Source organism: Caloenas nicobarica, chromosome 1 (assembly GCF_036013445.1).
Source record: "Caloenas nicobarica isolate bCalNic1 chromosome 1, bCalNic1.hap1, whole genome shotgun sequence".
In the NCBI taxonomy this organism is placed as follows: domain Eukaryota; kingdom Metazoa; phylum Chordata; class Aves; order Columbiformes; family Columbidae; genus Caloenas; species Caloenas nicobarica.
This window is the reverse complement of record NC_088245.1, coordinates 215,898,377-215,915,089: the sequence shown is the minus strand read 5'-3', so window position 1 is coordinate 215,915,089 and position 16,713 is coordinate 215,898,377. Positions and strand designations below refer to the sequence as shown.

General features: G+C 53.4%; 3 protein-coding genes across 3 annotated transcripts; all 3 read left to right on the top strand.

The window, feature by feature from the left end:
• Positions 1 to 2,973: 2,973 nt before the first annotated feature.
• On the top strand, positions 2,974 to 4,337 carry LOC135989202 (hemoglobin subunit rho). Its single transcript, XM_065635878.1, has 3 exons — positions 2,974 to 3,092; positions 3,209 to 3,431; positions 4,209 to 4,337. The coding sequence occupies exons 1-3, from the start codon at positions 3,001 to 3,003 to the stop codon at positions 4,335 to 4,337; spliced, it is 444 nt and encodes a 147-aa protein (XP_065491950.1). The 5' UTR covers positions 2,974 to 3,000.
• A 7,493-nt stretch (positions 4,338 to 11,830) lies between these two features.
• LOC135989195 (hemoglobin subunit beta-like) lies at positions 11,831 to 13,265 on the top strand. Its single transcript, XM_065635865.1, has 3 exons — positions 11,831 to 11,955; positions 12,063 to 12,285; positions 13,028 to 13,265. The coding sequence occupies exons 1-3, from the start codon at positions 11,864 to 11,866 to the stop codon at positions 13,154 to 13,156; spliced, it is 444 nt and encodes a 147-aa protein (XP_065491937.1). The 5' UTR covers positions 11,831 to 11,863; the 3' UTR covers positions 13,157 to 13,265.
• Positions 13,266 to 15,384: 2,119 nt separating this feature from the next.
• Positions 15,385 to 16,570, top strand: LOC135987217 (hemoglobin subunit beta). Its single transcript, XM_065631977.1, has 3 exons — positions 15,385 to 15,561; positions 15,674 to 15,896; positions 16,326 to 16,570. The coding sequence occupies exons 1-3, from the start codon at positions 15,470 to 15,472 to the stop codon at positions 16,452 to 16,454; spliced, it is 444 nt and encodes a 147-aa protein (XP_065488049.1). The 5' UTR covers positions 15,385 to 15,469; the 3' UTR covers positions 16,455 to 16,570.
• The last annotated feature ends 143 nt before the right edge of the window (positions 16,571 to 16,713 follow it).

The following is a 16,713-nucleotide window of genomic DNA, read 5'->3' as shown; positions in this document are numbered from 1 at the left end:
TGTAAAAGGTCATTGCTGTTATGGACTCTCCACATCCAGAGGCGTACAAGTGTCCGATATGACCCTAAACCAATTAGCTGGCTGAATCGCCTGCTATTATTCCTTTTCATCCTATGGGATTTAAAGAGTTTAAAGAGCTACCGCGGGTATAAAAGAAGCCATTAAAAGGAATCAATACAAAAGAGCAGCACAAAATGAGGTGGAACGACTTCAGCCTCTCTTGTCTTTCCTCTCCCTTCCCCTTTCCCTCTGCAATTTGTGACCATCGTTAACCATCCCATGGTCCTGCTCCTGCAACTGCACCAGCAAAACCAGACCCCGAACAGGTAAAATAGTGGGATCAGGACCGAAGGTTTTTCACTACAACCCACATCTCTGTCTGCTTTTCTGCAGAGTCCAGAAAAACAGCATTTATTAACAACTTTTTAAAAATATAAATTATGCAGTTAATGCTCTTCTCTAAGCCTCTGTGTTTGATGTTGTCCTGCTTGTCCCAGCTTCACATTCCTCCTGCTCTCTACCCCCTCTCCCTGAGCTTTTTCATGTTGCTGGTTCAAATGCAGAAGAAAGGCATCATTATCTTTTATTTTTTTAAAGTTCAGCTTTGCAGAGCTGAAAATGAGCCTGCTATCACAGATGAGGCAAATGCATTGCTAATAATAGACCCAGATGTCACTTGGGTTTTATTTTCAATGTGAGTCTGCCAGGAAATGCGGACTACATACAGGACGGGAGAAGCAATAAATGAAGAGGCTGTGGGGGTCACTTATTGTCATCCCCAGCTGAGCGTGCAGCTGTTCTGGTCAGGTCTGTGCTCAGCCGTATGGGCTGACTCGCATGGTGGGAATATCTGCCTGTGAATTTAGGGATGCACACATTGGATTTCGCTCTTTGAGCCCTGTCTTATTGAAAATTGACAACTTCTAAAGTCTTCAGATCTCCTTAGAATGGAGGGCGTGTGACTGTGTGTCTGCTCGGTAGGTGAGGAGCTAAAGCAAGCGCTGGCCACCTGCACGATACATTTATCTGCACTGAGCAGCCTCCGCTCCACATGGTGTTATCAGACCACTCTGACGGCTCGTTTGCTGCTGAAAGGGGCCTGTGAGTCTTGCCCAGGACTCAGGAATTCTTAAAAATGAATAACGCCTCTTTGGACCCTGTGGAAAGAAGCTGAAATGTGACTACAGATGTGAACCACCCCAACCGGACCACAGTGATGGGCTTGTGCCACTGCTTGGTGTGGTTCTGGTGCGATTAATGGACCAGTATCAACCAGAAACCAGAATGAATCAGAGGTCTGGATGAAACCTCCTGAACTGCCACAAACAGACCCAAAGTCCGTGAACTTGTCAGGATGCCCTACACCTCCTGCATCCTGGAGCACAGCTTCACCTGAAGCCTGAAAAATGGGAAAATACCCACGTAATTCAAAGTGAAGTGACACTGAGTCAAACAAAAGCCTTTGGCCAGGTCTTGAACTGGTGGAAATGGATGTTGCTGGTCTGGTTGGAGCATGGAGGGTCCTGTTACCCTTGTGCAAGGCATTTAATTTCCCAGGAGGGAGAGGCTAGTGGAGCGTCAGCCTCATTAATACTGTTAATACATTGAAAGAGCAGAGGAGCCTGCTCCAGTCACAGCTGTCCCAGCAACAGCTTCCCACATGGGTATTCCTACAATGCGCTGAGTTGGAAGGGACCCATAAGGATCCTCCACAGAACCTGGAGCAGGAGGAGGTGACCCCTGTTTCATTGACACCAAGCCGGCCTGCACATTCCTGATCTAAAGCACTTGGTATGGGTGTGGAGGAGCAGGACCGATGGGCTGATGTTTTCCACAATTTCACCTGGTGAAAGATGTCTGGTTAGGAGAATGGACAGACACTTGTCTGTGTGTCCAGGGCTGCAGAGCTGCAGCCTAGGGCAGAAGCACTCAGCATCCCCAAGAGCGTGCTCCCGTGCACAAAGGTCTGTGAAGCGCCTAAGTTCATAAATCAGGTCGTCTATCCCATCAGAGATGAATCCCTCAAGTTTAGAGAGCCCGTAAATCCTGAGAGGACTCAGAGGCTGGGTGCTGCAGGCATGAGGTGGTTGTGAAGCACCTTGCACACAGAATCACAGAATCCCAGCATCCCAGGCTGGTTGGGTTTCAGGACCTCTGTAAATCCCCAGCCCAGCCCTGCTCACGACCAGAGCAGATCACGCAGGGTCACAGAGCGGATCACGCAGGGTCCCAGAGCAGATCACACAGGTCGGCCCAGGGGATTTGAATGTCTCAGAGAAGGAGACTCCACAGCCGCTCTGGGCAGCCTGGTCCAGGCTCTGGCACCTCCCAGCAAAGAAGTTTCTCCTCCTGTTCACATGGACCCTCCTGTGTTCCAGTCTGTGCCCGTTGCCCCTCACCCTGGCGTTGGGCACCACTGAACAGAGTCTGCTCCATCCTCTGACACCCACCCTGAGATATTGAGCCCATTGATCAGATCCCTCTCAGCTTCTCTTCTCCAGCTCAACAGCCCCAGCTCTCTCAGCCTTTCCTCGGCACAAAGATGCTCCAGACCCCTCAGCATCTCTGTGTCCCTCCCTGGACTCTCTCCAGTGATTCCTTGTCTTTCTTGAACTGGGGAACCCAGTGCTGGACACAGAACTCACACATGGGTCAGTGCCTGCTGCAGGCTGCAGGACATGGGGTGGCCCGTGCACGGCTGTGGTGAGCAGGTGGTCACGGGGGGACGGACCGTGAGATAACAGGGAATTGTGTCCTGAGCCTGCCTGTTAAGCAAGTCACAGGGCTTTTTCCTTGAAGACCACACCTCACTGCAGACTGACCACTCCATGGACGGACCAGCCCACTGCTGCTGGGGACCCCCACCCCGTCCCCAGCCAATGACCCCCCGGTGTGGGACGGGGAGGAGCTGCTGGCAGGGGATAAAAGCCTCTGTGGGGTCTGCAGCTCAGCTACAGCGCCTGTGTCCTCCCGCAGCTCCGAGCAAAGCCGCCTGCCACCATGGTGCACTGGTCAGCCGAGGAGAAGCAGCTCATCACCACCGTCTGGGGCAAGGTCAACGTGGAGGAATGCGGTGCTGAGGCCCTGGCCAGGTAGGTCCAGCTCCGGGGCACCTGCTCATCCACACCCTGGAGAGAGAAACCACAGCAAGTGCATTTGGGAGTGTTAACGTGTCTGTGTCTGTTTATGTCCCTCTGTGTCTTCTCAGGCTGCTGATCGTCTACCCCTGGACCCAGAGGTTCTTTGATAACTTCGGGAACCTCTCCAGCCCCACTGCCATCATTGGCAACCCCAAGGTCCGCGCCCACGGCAAGAAAGTGCTCACCTCCTTCGGGGAAGCCATCAAGAACCTGGACAACATCAAGAACACCTTCGCCAAGCTGTCCGAGCTGCACTGCGAGAAGCTGCACGTGGACCCCGAGAACTTCAGGGTGAGCTGTGCTTAGGGTTTGACCCTCTCTCTTGCGTGAGAAGATGCAGGGAGCCAGGTGGGGCTGAGGGCGGGGAGCCTGAAGGTGCTGCCCGTGTCGGTGCCATACGCCAGCTCTCCCTGGCACCTCCTGGCCCCAGGAATGGGGACCACTTTGTCTCCCCTTTTTCCAAGGCTGGAGAGGGAAAAGTAACTGTGGGATAGTTGGGAACTGGACACAGATGGGAAGAGATGCAGACTGGGGTTAGAGACAGAGAGGACAGGTCTGAGTGTGAGGACAAGGTCAGCCGATGAGGGAGAGGAGTGGGAGGGGGATGAAGCAGAAGAGATCAGGGTACAGGGGGGTGGGAAATCACTGTGGGTGAAGAGATGGAGCGGTTCAGGCTGGAAGGGGTTGAGAGGGTTGGATGTGTTTGATGGCCTCTGTTTTAGCCTCTGTTTAAGCCTGAATTTGGGGATGTAGCAGGGAGACCTCATACTGACCCTAATCCTCTGCTCAAGAAGGCATGAGGTTTCACAGACAAGGTCTGGCAATAAAGTCTAGAGGCTGGAAAAAGCAGGTGTGAGAAGAAGCAGAGACAGAGGAGGAGGACACTGGTGCATGTAGTCAGCACGGGACTATTTTCCCGCACTTCGGCTAGAAAAGCTTCCCTGGGTTGCATCCTCTGAGACCCACCAGAGACCCGGGTTCCCTCCAGCCTCTGGTCCCTGGGTCCTGTGCAGGGCCAAGGGGTGCTCAGCACCATTCTGACTGGGTATCGTTCCTTCTCCTCTCCAGCTCCTGGGTGACATCCTCATCATCGTGCTGGCCGCACACTTCGGCAGGGACTTCACTCCTGCCTGCCAGGCCACTTGGCAGAAGCTGGTTGGGGTGGTGGCCCATGCTCTGGCCTACAAGTACCATTAAATCATCTGGAGGCAGATGTGTCTGTAACAGTCAATAAAAAAACCCACATTTTCTGGACTTTTTGTGCTCCTGTGTCTTTGCGGCCGCCTGTGGGGTGGGAGGGAGGGACCAGGTGATATGAAAGGGGGAGATGGGCTAAGGGCTCCTGGGAGCATCACGTTCCAAAAAGACAGTCAGGCTGGGCAAAGAGGAGGCTGCTTTTCATAGAATCACAGAATCATTCTGGTTGGAAAAGACCCTCAAGCTCATTGAGTCCAACCATAACCCAGCCCTGGCACTGCCCCATGTCCTGAGAACCTCATGTCCGTCTGTCCAGCCCCTCCAGGGATGGTGACTCCAGCACTGCCCTGGGCAGCCTGTTCCAATGCCCCACAGCCCTTTGGGGAAGAAATTGTTCCCCACATCCAACCTCAACCTCCCCTGGCGCAACTTGAGGCCGTTTCCTCTGGTCCTGGCGCTTGTTCCTGGGGAGCAGAGCCCGACCCCCCTGGCTCCAAGCTCCTTTCAGGCAGGTCAGAGATCAGAAGGTCTCCCCTCAGCTCCTGTTCTCCAGCTGAACCCCCAGCTCCCTCAGCCGCTCCCATCACACTTGTGCTCCAGCCCCTTCCCCAGCTCCGTTCCCTTCTCTCAACTCGCTCCAGCACCTCAAGGCCTTTCTTGGTGTGAGGGGCCCAGAACCGCCCCCAGGGTTCGCGGTTTGGCCTCCCCATTCCCAGCACAGGCCGGTCACTGCCCTGGGCCTGCTGGCCACACCAGTGCTGGTCCCAGCCAGGATCCTGTGGCCTCTTGGCCACCTGGGCACACTCTGGCTCATATTCAACCACCTGTCAAACAACATCCCCATATTTCCTGGCTACTGGGGTTCTCTCCAAGAGGCCTCAGCCCCTCGCTGCTGCCCTTTCCTGCCTGCCTGGTGGGGCTGGTCCTGGACATCCAGGCACAAAGTGATGCTGTGGTGGCCCATGCACATGGAGCTCCAGTGGGACAATAGTGGTGTCTAAACCAGCGACGGACATGTCCCAGCCCACTTAGTTCCTCTGAGCTTGCCAAAAATGTTCAGTGAGGATTTTCTGACCAGTTCTGCACAGAAGGCCAAGCTGCAGGGCAAGCAAAGGCCCCTCTGGCCCAAACCTCTCAACCTGTGATGCATGCAAGGATATAAGTTTGCAGACATTCACTGAAGTCAGCCTAGATTAGGCAGAAATTGGGCCCTTCATATTTTAGTACTGACGTATAAGACATTGATCAAAAGCATTTTCTGTATCAGCAGTGAAAATGCTCTTACCGTTACTCTTGTGCATTTTGATCAGAATGTGATACTTAAAAATGTCAAGAGGAGGGGATGAGGGCAGCTTTTAAACAGGACCCATCAGAGATTTTTTTTTTTTACTCAGACTGGCTTAATGGAAGAATGTTTTTTCACTGTAATGAAAGGATTCTGCGTAAGTACATGAGTTTCTGCAATGCTTTTCCAGGAATAACCTAAAAAGCAACAAGGACAGACATGTTGGTGTCTCAGAATGATGAAATCCTTCTTTTGCATGATTTAGGAATAAATTTTCTGCCTTTGTCCTGATAAAGTGGGGGTTCGCGCTTATGACCCCTCTATCCTACACAGATGGTCTGTCTGAAAGGCAAAGGATCCACACTCGCTGGTGGCACCGAGAACATCCTGGTTAAGGGGGAAATAAAAATAAAAATTAAAAAAACAGAAGACAGTCCAGCTTTCCTGCAGTACATCATTCTCCTTTCCGTCAGCAAATGGGCATCTCAGCACGATTTCAGGAGATGAGACTGTTCTCAACATCTTGTTCCAGTTAGCACAAAAGTGCAGGTCAAAACCTTGGCAGTTGCCACCAAACAGAAAAGTTCTCCTGTCCTTGAGGCACTGGTGGACATAACATTAATAAAATGATGGTGGGTGCATCCAGCTGCACACACTCTGACTGTTCATCTGTTTGTACTTCTGAGTCCCAAACCAGTGAACACTTGCAGAGGGACCATGGACCTCAGGAATGTTTTTGCCCCAGTGTCTGTGAATGTCTTAATTGTTCTGTTCCTCCTCTCCCACCCATCGGCACATCCCAGTCGTGATGTGGAGCATGTCCTGCTCCTTGACTGTGCACTATGACCAGCAGCTCGATGGTCCTGTTGGCCTTAATCTGCACTTAGAGGTACAGGCAAGGGGCAGGATGGGGTGCTGGTGTCTCACAGCCGCTGTGCCAGGCTTTTCAAGTGAGGGTCGTCCATCTCTTGTATGAAGCAAGAGCAAAGCTGTGGCCACCAACAGCCTATCTGAACCCAGAGCAGGTTTAGAGGCAAGCCCTGCGTGCAGGCTAGGTGAACAAGCCTGGTGTTGCAGAGACACTGCCTAGTCCTAGCGGTGTTGTATGAGTCGCTCTAACAGCTCTTACCGAGGATGCGGTGTCACTGATGTCTCCTTCCTTTGCGGTCAGGGAATGCAGCAGCACAGGGGAAGAGGTTTGACCAAAGCCCCTCCAGCAGCTGGTAGGAAAGCAGGGATCAGCCATGCATCTCCAGGCCATCACGCTGTGCAGAACGTAACCGTTGGGGAGGAGAGCTCAGCCTCACCAGCACAGTCAGACAGGGCTAACACAGTGCTGGTGTTTCACCGCAAGATAAAATGGCCATTGGGACATTTCTGCAGTGGTGGAGCAGAGTGATGCTGGGATGCTTGGGCAGGGCTGAGAGCCACCAAGTGACCAGGGTACACTGAGCCATCAGCTTCATCCTTAGCTCAGTCCTTTCAGGACGGACATGAGGAAGAAATTGTTGCCCTGAGGGTGGTGAGAGCCTGTCCCAGGTTGGCCAGAGAGGTGGTGGCTGAACCATCCCTGGAGACATCCCAGGCCAGGCTGGACGGGGCTCTGAGCAACCTGAGCTGGTGCAGATGTCCCTGCTCATGGCAGGGGGGCACTGGGGGAGCTGGGAAGGTCCCTTCAACCCAAACCATCTGTGATTCTGTGATTCTGTGATTAGCAGTTGGCTACTGTTCAGGACCTGGCTCCTGCCTTGGCCATTTCAGTGAGCCCCAGATGCTGACAGCGATCCCCAGGATCTCTGCATGGTGCAAACAGCCTTTTGGAGACCATAGCCCCTTCAAAGCGGCTCCAGCCCTCCATGGCCTTACCCAGGCAGGGCTGGCTGGTGCATATTTCCATTTTTCTGTCTGCTGCTTCCACCCAAAGGGGATGAACTGAGCTCCTGCCCTCAGCTGGGAGACCAAGAGATGCTGGCACCGAGTGGGATGAGCCTGGACAGGGCTGTTGAGCTTGGAAGAGAAGAGCACAGCAAATAAAGTGGGAACCAAGATCTACTGCCACAAGACACAAGAAATAGAATGTTTTAGAGGAGACAGAAGAGTCTGGCCGGCATCCAGAGCCGCAGAGGCTGGGCACAGCTGCCACTCCTGCTGATAAGGGCTCTGGTAAAGCTTGGCGTGGGACACTGCCTGCCGCAATCAGAGTGACCAATAAATTCTGCTTGTTTTGGAAAGGCTGTCAGTGTAGCTGCCTTTTGCCATCATTGGAATGGTTTGTCTGTAAAAAGGGAAGGTTCTTGTCCATGGAAGTGGGCACGTCCCAGCGTGGGGCCAAGAGATGAAGAAGGGCTGTGGGGATCTTCCACCCACATCAAAGGGAACACATCAAAGGATGCTCGAGGGAAGAGTCCTGAGCACAGTGAAATCCACCCCAGGCACACAGCAAAAGGTCCTTCAGTTTTTATGCTGGGGATAAGGATGCTGCAAGGTGTTGCTGTGGGGGCACGAGGGAAAAGCAGATCTCCCTTTGACTCTGTGAACTGTGAAAAAAGCTACAGAAATTGCCTCTATTTGGCATGTTGTGATGAACATTTCCCCTTCCACCCTGTGCCACCAAACAGCCTCCTCAACAGACAAGGAGGAGGGGCAGGTCCTGGTCTCTTCTCTCTAGTGCTCAATGAGGGAACGGCAGGAAGATGTGCCAGGGAGGGTCAGTTGGACATGAGGAAAAGGTTCTTCACCCAGAGGTGCTGGACACTGGAACAGGCTCCCCAGGGAGGTGTCCCGTCCCCAACCTGACAGTGTTCAAGAAGAGACGGGACAACGTCCTCAGACACACGGGGTGACCTGTGGGGTGTCCTGTGCAGGGACAGGAGTTGGGCTCCATGATCCTGTGGGTTCTTCCAGCTCAGGACATTCTGTGATTCTATGAACCCCTGCACTGGGAGCTCTGAGCATCACAAAACTGCCAGCCAGGCCTCTGCCCCCAAGCCATAAAACAAGTGATTTCAAAATGAACTCTTTCTTATAGAAATGGGTGAGATGGATGGATCCCCTGGAGGAGACCCAAGCAGAGCACAGGGCTGGGACTGTCTGGGCAGCTGTGCCTTTGGTTTTCGTGTCTCACCGCTGCTCACAGCCGATGCTCGTGGTGTCCTGGCTGAGATCCCTCTGCCATCCTTGCAGGCACCTTTGGGGCTGTATGCACTCGACTGTGAGCTCATGCCTCTGCTGGCACTGTGGACTGCTGCCCGACTGTTGTAAACAGCCTCTGGGCCTGCCCAACATAGCAGATTTGCTTAAAATGCCTTTGTGGTTGACTAATCTTAAAACTAAAAAGCCCTCAGAAGTCTTTCACAGGGAGTTCAATCTCATGCTTTTTCCTTCTGTCAGCTGGTAGCTGCCCTGTGGCATTAATGCAGCTGCTGGAGATGATGTGAAAAGTGCTTTGAAGGAATCACTTGCCAGGATGGGATGATGTGCTTGGGCAGGGACACTGTGATCCCAGGAGATGCTGCTGCCCACAAGGAGAAGCCATGTGGGCTGGGGATGGACAGGGCTGAAGGAGAAGAAGGGAATGATAAGGTGAAGCTCAGCAAGCCCCAGGAGTTGTTCATTCTTTGCTGCTTCTCTTGGTTGAGCATCTCACCTCGTGCCTGGGACGAGCATTTGGAACTGTCTCCATGGGATGGTGCATCCGAGCTGCTCTGGTCCCCAGGCACCGTGGGGCTGATGCCACCAGGTCACCAGTCCACGCTGCTAATAAAGCACCTGGGAACTGTGTCCACAGAGCACTTTACTGGCGTTACAGCCCCCTCATTTCTTATGTCTATATTAACTGCAAAAGCACATGCATGAACCAATTTGCACACATAGCAGAACTAGAGATGCAATTGGATAATTTAGCTTAAGGTCAGGTCACCAGTTAGAGCTGCAGTCTCCGGGCAGAGCTCAGTACCTAACTGTGTCACAGGCTTCTTCCATGATTTTAAGTGCCTCAACGCATCCCACAGTGCATCAGGACTCTGTTTGCAAAAATTACACTGGTAAGAATACTTTTATTCTTTGACAGGCTCCCCTGTTGTTAGGAAACACCTTGGATCGAGATGCTCTGTCAAGTATGAGGGTGGAAAAAAGCCGCAATTTTGAAAGATACAGTAACTGCAGGGAGTAACGGTATTGACGAGAGGTAAGGCTGGGAGAACTTATTGACAGGTTTATTTGGAGCAGGCAGATATGAGACAAGACCGTGCTCTTCAGGTTTGTAAAGATCGCTGCCAAGAGGAGGACAAGAAGACAGAATTCATCTTGCATGCAGCAAGGGACAATCCCTGCAAAGCTGCTTCTTAGGGCTGAAATATTTTATGTGAAGAAGCAATCTGATCAAGACAGCTCTGCCAACAGTAGCAATGCTGCTTTGCCAGGACAGCTTATTTCTTTTGGGGTATGAAGTAACACTATATATTAAACAAACTCTTTTCTTCTCGTATAAGCAGTGTCTGCGCTCAAGGGTTTCTCAGTGCTAGTGTCCGAGACAGCAAAACCATCCAACTTTTGCAATGTAGACAAGGTTTTATTACATATTTCTGCTAGCACTCTAAAAAAATAAGCATGGTTTCCTATTTGGTTCTGCTTTTTATTTGGTGTACATCCGATTTCTGATTTGGGGAGGCTTAGAACTGTGCCCCAAAATCGCCCAATTATTAGACTAAGGGACAGTCAACAGCAATGTACAGTAACAAGGCATTCAAAATCTGAAATAAACTGAAATGAACGCTGTGTTGTCCTCTTTCTGGAGGGCTAGCAGATAAAATGAACTGGTTTTGCTCAGTACAGCCTGGTCCCAGACTCCTGCTGGCATCAGGTGGGACAGACTGTCCACGTGGGTGATGTGTCCAGCTCAGGACTCCTCATAGACTAAGGCTGGTGGTAACACTGTGCTCTTGACACTCATAACTCAGAATTGTGCCTTCGAGATGGATCCACTTCCTCTGATGACAGGGAATGGTACTAGGGATGGGCAATAGGAGAGCTCAGACTCAGAACAGTACAGACAACAACGATGGAAAACAACAGTAGACAACAATGATTGACAACAGCAATGGACGACGATGATAGCAATGATGGACAAAAACGATGGACGACAACTTTGAAGCTCTTTGGTAGGAGAGACACGAAAGGAGGCTCTTGTATTTAAATTATGGGCCCTAGATGTGGGATTGATCCTTCAGCCCAGCAAACCTCTGATCCTTTAGGACTGGGGTGGATGATGCCCCTAAAGACAAGAAAGCTCTTGAGGTGCTGGAGCGAGTTGAGAGAAGGGAACGGAGCTGGGGAAGGGGCTGGAGCACAAGTGTGATGGGAGCGGCTGAGGGAGCTGGGGGTTCAGCTGGAGAACAGGAGCTGAGGGGAGACCTTCTGATCTCTGACCTGCCTGAAAGGAGCTTGGAGCCAGGGGGGGTCGGGCTCTGCTCCCCAGGAACAAGCGCCAGGATCAGAGGAAACGGCCTCAAGTTGCGCCAGGAGAGGTTGAGGTTGGATGTGGGGAACAATTTCTTCCCCAAAGGGCTGTGGGGCATTGGAACAGGCTGCCCAGGGCAGTGCTGGAGTCACCATCCCTGGAGGGGCTGGACAGACGGACATGAGGTTCTCAGGACATGGGGCAGTGCCAGGGGTGGGGGAACTGTTTGACTCGATGATCCTGAGGGTCTCTTCCAACCAAAATGATTCTGTGATTCTATGATTCTGTGATTCTATGATGCCTGGAGTTGTTCAGGAGGAACCCCAACAGTGCAGGGCAGCAACACACCATTGCGAGTCTGAAAACATGGTCAAGGCAAACACTGCAAACTCTTTGCATGTCACTGCCCCTCTTCTTGGGTCAGCACTGCATGTCCAGCCCCCAGCCTCCAGCTGCCTCTGCAATTCGAGGAGCCCACGGCCAGGGAGGAGCCGCACAGGCAGCTCCACCTGCGCTCGGGGCTGCGGATACAAGTCCATGGGTGCAAGATGATGCTTGTCCACTCAAGGGCAGAGGGGGGAAAGGGCCTCTTTTCCCCTTGGACAGCATCCAAAATTGCTATCTTTCCTTGTGCAGCTCAGCGCCCTCCCCAGCCCCAACCAATAGCTACGTGAACTGAGATTAGGCCAAGCTGTTACTAGTGTATAAAAATCCCTGGGGCAGACTTCAGCTCCACTTCATCATTGTTCAAGGAAGCCCCAGACAAGCCCGCCACCCGACACCATGGTGCACTGGTCAGCCGAGGAGAAGCAGCTCATCACCAGTGTCTGGAGCAAGGTCAACGTGGCCGAATGTGGTGCTGAGGCCCTGGCCAGGTAGGTCCAGCTCCTGGGCACCTGCTCAGCTGCACCCAGAGAAACCGCTCTAATCATGGGAGCATTAACGTGTCTGTGTCTGCTTGTGTCCCTCCATCTCTCCCCAGGCTGCTGATTGTCTACCCCTGGACCCAGAGGTTCTTCGCTTCCTTCGGGAACCTCTCCAGCGCCACCGCCATCAGCGGCAACCCCTTGGTCCGTGCCCACGGCAAGAAAGTGCTCACCTCCTTCGGGGAAGCTGTCAAGAACCTGGACAACATCAAAAAATGTTTTGCCCAGCTGAGCAAACTCCACTGCGACAAGCTGCACGTGGACCCCGAGAACTTCAAGGTGAGCCATGCTGGGAGTCCAGGCTCAGCTGGGCAGAGGTTCCTGTTCTCTGGAGATGGAGTTGGGAGTCTCTGAGGTGTCTGATGGTCAGTCAGATCTAGAGAGAAACCCAGAGCCTGGTGCTCTGCTGAGGGCAGGGGTGATGTAGGGGAAGGAGGAGTGAATAAGTATATTTCAGGACAATAGAGAGGAGTTTTGGGGCTGGGATCTGTGAGAGGAGGACCCAGGTGCAGAAGACAGGTATGAAATGCAGAATCAGACACCTGTTGGTAGGAAGCAATGTTGGCTTGGAGCAGCCAGAGACCAGAACAGCAGAAACTGAGGCAGGCTTTGGAGGGAAGAGCTGAGCTTGGCTGTGATAGGTTGTTTAAACCCAGAGAGAAAATAAACACAGTCACTTCATCAGAAGGAGGGGATCTGAGCCCTGAGAAAGCAAGGGTGGGTAGAGAAATGGAAGGAAAGGATAAACCCAGCTGAAGCAGAGGGAGGACACTACATGGCAGGCAGGGGAAGGTGTTTGTGGGGGAGGATCCAGAACATTCAGGTGTCCAGGTGATCACCAGAGATGTGAGTTGTGCCAGGAGCCTGGTGCTCTGCACAGGGCTGTGATAAATGCGTTCCTTGTTTGGCGATTAATTCCCAAAAAACTGGTGTCCACACATGAACACCTGGGCGATGCGATGGTGGAGAGGGAAGCAGGGGTCAGCACTGGGCTGATGGCTTCTTCTGCTTCCACCCCCAGCTCCTGGGTGACATCCTCATCATCGTCCTGGCCTCCCATTTCGGCAAGGACTTCACCCCCGCCTGCCAGTCCGCCTGGCAGAAGATGGTCCGTGTGGTGGCCCACGCGCTGGCCCACGAGTACCACTGAGCCTCCCGCAAGCGTTTGTGCCCAGAGATGCTCCCGGCTCGTGGAAAAACATCCGCTGGTTCTGCTGGTCTCTAATTGCCAAATAAACACCAACTGCTTCAGCTGTGAAGAGGTGTCTGCCTCTCTGTGGGAAGGGGTGGAGGCCACCCCGGGGTGCTGGGGAATGGGAAGGGGATAATCACACACAGGGCAACGTGAGTCACGGTCTTGTCTATGAATTCATGTGGGACTTGTCTAAGGTGAAGAACACAGGGGAACATTCAAGACAAAAAACCAAATAAACACACCACAAAATTCAAACAGAAATACACCATTGCTTTTTTTGAGACATCATTGCATTTAATGTTTTAAGGTTTTCACAAATTAAGTGGAAAAAGTCTTTGTACAAAAACATGTAGTGAGAGAGGTGGCAGTGAGATTAGGCCCATGGTTTGTAACTTCCTTCATGGAAGGAAAACTGCTTTTTTCATGATATTTTGTCTAAATCATTATCATTCTCATATTATTAAAGGCAGAATGTAATAGACACAACTATCTGTTACGGCAAAAAACATGCCAAGAACAGTAATTTCATGTACAGGAAGGAGAGCACCTGGTTTCACTGGCCTCTACATCCAACTTTCCACATGCAAAATGGAATTCCCTGAACAGTCTCCACCCCATGACGAGGTCCATGGCCCTCACCAGCCTCCTGAGTCCTCAGACCAGGAGCATCCCCACAGCACTGAGAGCAGCTTGGGGACACGTTTGGGGTTTCTGGTGGCTCTTATCAGGGAGAAGGCAGAGCGAATGGCTCCAGACCACGTCTGCAGTAAAAGCCGTGCTGTTCAGCGAGGAGATCTGGGGAGTAGTGTCACCCCCAGGCCTGGCCCCGGGGTTCTCTGGCCAAGCCTCCTCCTGAAGTGGCCTTTCCGTACTTAAAAGGGGCTGATGAGAAAGATGGGGACAGACTTTTGAGCAGGGCCTGTTGCGACAGGACAAGGGGTGATGGTTTTAAACTAAAGGAGGGAGATTCAGGCCGGACATGAGGAAGAAATTGTTGCCCTGAGTGTGGTGAGAGCCTGGCCCAGGTTCCCAGAGAGGTGGTGGCTGAACCATCCCTGGAGACATCCCAGGCCAGGCTGGACGGGGCTCTGAGCAACCTGAGCTGGTGCAGATGTCCCTGCTCATGGCAGGGGGGCACTGGGGGGGCTGGGGAGGTCCCTCCAACCCAAACCCTCCTGTGATTCTGTGATTCTAAGTGAGCAGGCAGAGGAGAGCTGGTGCAGCCGTCAGAAGTGGGGGCAGCCCACAGCCCTTGGCCAAGGCCCACACATTGCTCCATGGTCATCCAGACCCCTCTCGAGCAGTTGGCATTCCCTGTTCTGGCCCCACAAGCTCCATCCAGCCCCAGCTCCTGCATCTCACCCTCAATGGGAGCAGGAGCAGATGTGCAGCCCCAGGAGACCCAGTTGCCTCTCCCACCACTCAGGAGGACAACTGCTGGTTGCCAAATCTCTGGATCGGGCACTGTCTCCTGCTGCACGTTTGCACAGACCCCAGTATACCCAGTCTTCCCCACCTCTCCTGGGGCCCCTGTGAACCAATGTCCTACAGACAATTGGTGTGCCCTGTGTTGTTAACGTTTCCCTTCCAGCCTTGGTTGACCTCTGCTAACAGGCTCTCTGAGACAGGAGCTCTCTGAGTGCAAGCTACTGCCCATGATTTTCTTAGTGTTACCCTAAAGTTAGCAAACTGTGAAACTGCTGATAGGAAAGAACAAGGAGAACGCAAAGCCTGACAGGTCCTGCATGAAGAGGACAAAGAGAAATGGCTTGCACACCACTGGTGCATTCAGAGGGAGGATCCAACAGCCCCAAGTCTGAGACTTCTGCCTCACAGCCATGGAGCCCACTGTGGTTTGCACCATCCGAGGGGCACCAAGCCTTGCACAAACCTTCCTCCGAGGGCTTACACGGGACTCACGCGGTGCTGTGCTTGGACTTTGCGTGGAGATAAATGCCACCCTTCAGTAGGGAGCTGCAGAGCTGGAAATCAAAGGAAGGAGGAGGGCGGCCACCAAGTCCCAGCGGTGGATCTGGGCATCTTGCCCTGGGCCCCACCCTGATGCCGCGTCCCCTCCCTCGGGGTGCCAGGGCTGCGGGGCCCCCCCAGGGGCCCAGCCAATGGAGGGGTGCATGGGGAAGAGGAGGGGCCCGGCGGAGCGTATAAAAATGGGGAGAGCTGCTTGCCAACGTGCGATCCCCTTGGGAGCAAGAGCCGAAACTTCCTCTGTACCCGCCGAGAGCCGCACGCTACCCTCCAGCCGACACCATGGTGCACTGGTCAGCCGAGGAGAAGCAGCTCATCACTAGCATCTGGGGCAAGGTCAATGTGGCCGACTGCGGTGCTGAGGCCCTGGCCAGGTAGGTCGAACTCCCAGGAACTTGCTCAGCTGCACCCTGGAGAAAGAAGCCGCTTTGATCATGGGAGCATTGACGTGTCTGTGTCTGCCTGTGTCCCTCCATCTCTCCCCAGGCTGCTGATCGTCTACCCCTGGACCCAGAGGTTCTTCGCTTCCTTCGGGAACCTCTCCAGCGCCACCGCCATCAGCGGCAACCCCAACGTCCGTGCCCATGGCAAGAAAGTGCTCACCTCCTTCGGGGAAGCTGTGAAGAACCTGGACAACATCAAGAACACCTTCGCCCAGCTGTCCGAGCTGCACTGCGACAAGCTGCACGTGGACCCCGAGAACTTCAGGGTGAGACATACCCCTGACCGGCGGACCCATCCTCCCCACCACATCTTTGCGGGAAGTTTCTCCCCTAAACCCGAGCCCCCCATGTGAGGGTCACCCTGGATGTGCAGGATGACGAGGGGCTGGTGGTTGGGGTGAGGGGGATATGCAGGAGAGGGACAGAGAGGGAAGGGTGCAACCTGCAGCTTGGTGAGAAAGCACCGAAGGGGCTGGGTGGTGGTGGTGATGGAGGGGCTGTCTGGAGGGTGCACGGGCCGGGGGAAGGCAGACAGGAGGTGGTTTCAGTGCAGAAATAGAGGGAGACAGTAAAGCAGAAGCGGTTGTTGGGCAGGAAGACGTTTGAGCCAAGGGGAAGGTGGAGCAAGAGTGAAGCAGAGGAGGATCTGCAGGTTTCTGGGCTTTGCTAACCCAAGGGTGCTCTTGTCCCCCCAGCTCCTGGGTGACATCCTGGTCATTGTCCTGGCCGCCCACTTCGGCAAGGATTTCACTCCCGACTGCCAGGCTGCCTGGCAAAAGCTGGTCCGTGTGGTGGCCCACGCTCTGGCCCGCAAGTACCACTAAAGCGTCAGCAGGAAAACCCCGGCAGCGTCTCCAGCTGCGTGTCATGCACCGTCTGACATGTCGCTCTGGAGCTGACAGCCCGTAACAGCCAAATAAAGATCATCCTGTGAAGTCCCCATCGAGTCTGTGTCTCCCTGAGGGGCTGGAGGGGTTGGGGGGACCTGGGGCACCCGCGGGGGGACAGGGGGTGTAAGCTTGAGCAGGGTGAGCATTTTGCTCCCAGGAAATACCACCTGCCTTTGTTATGGTTTGTTTTTTT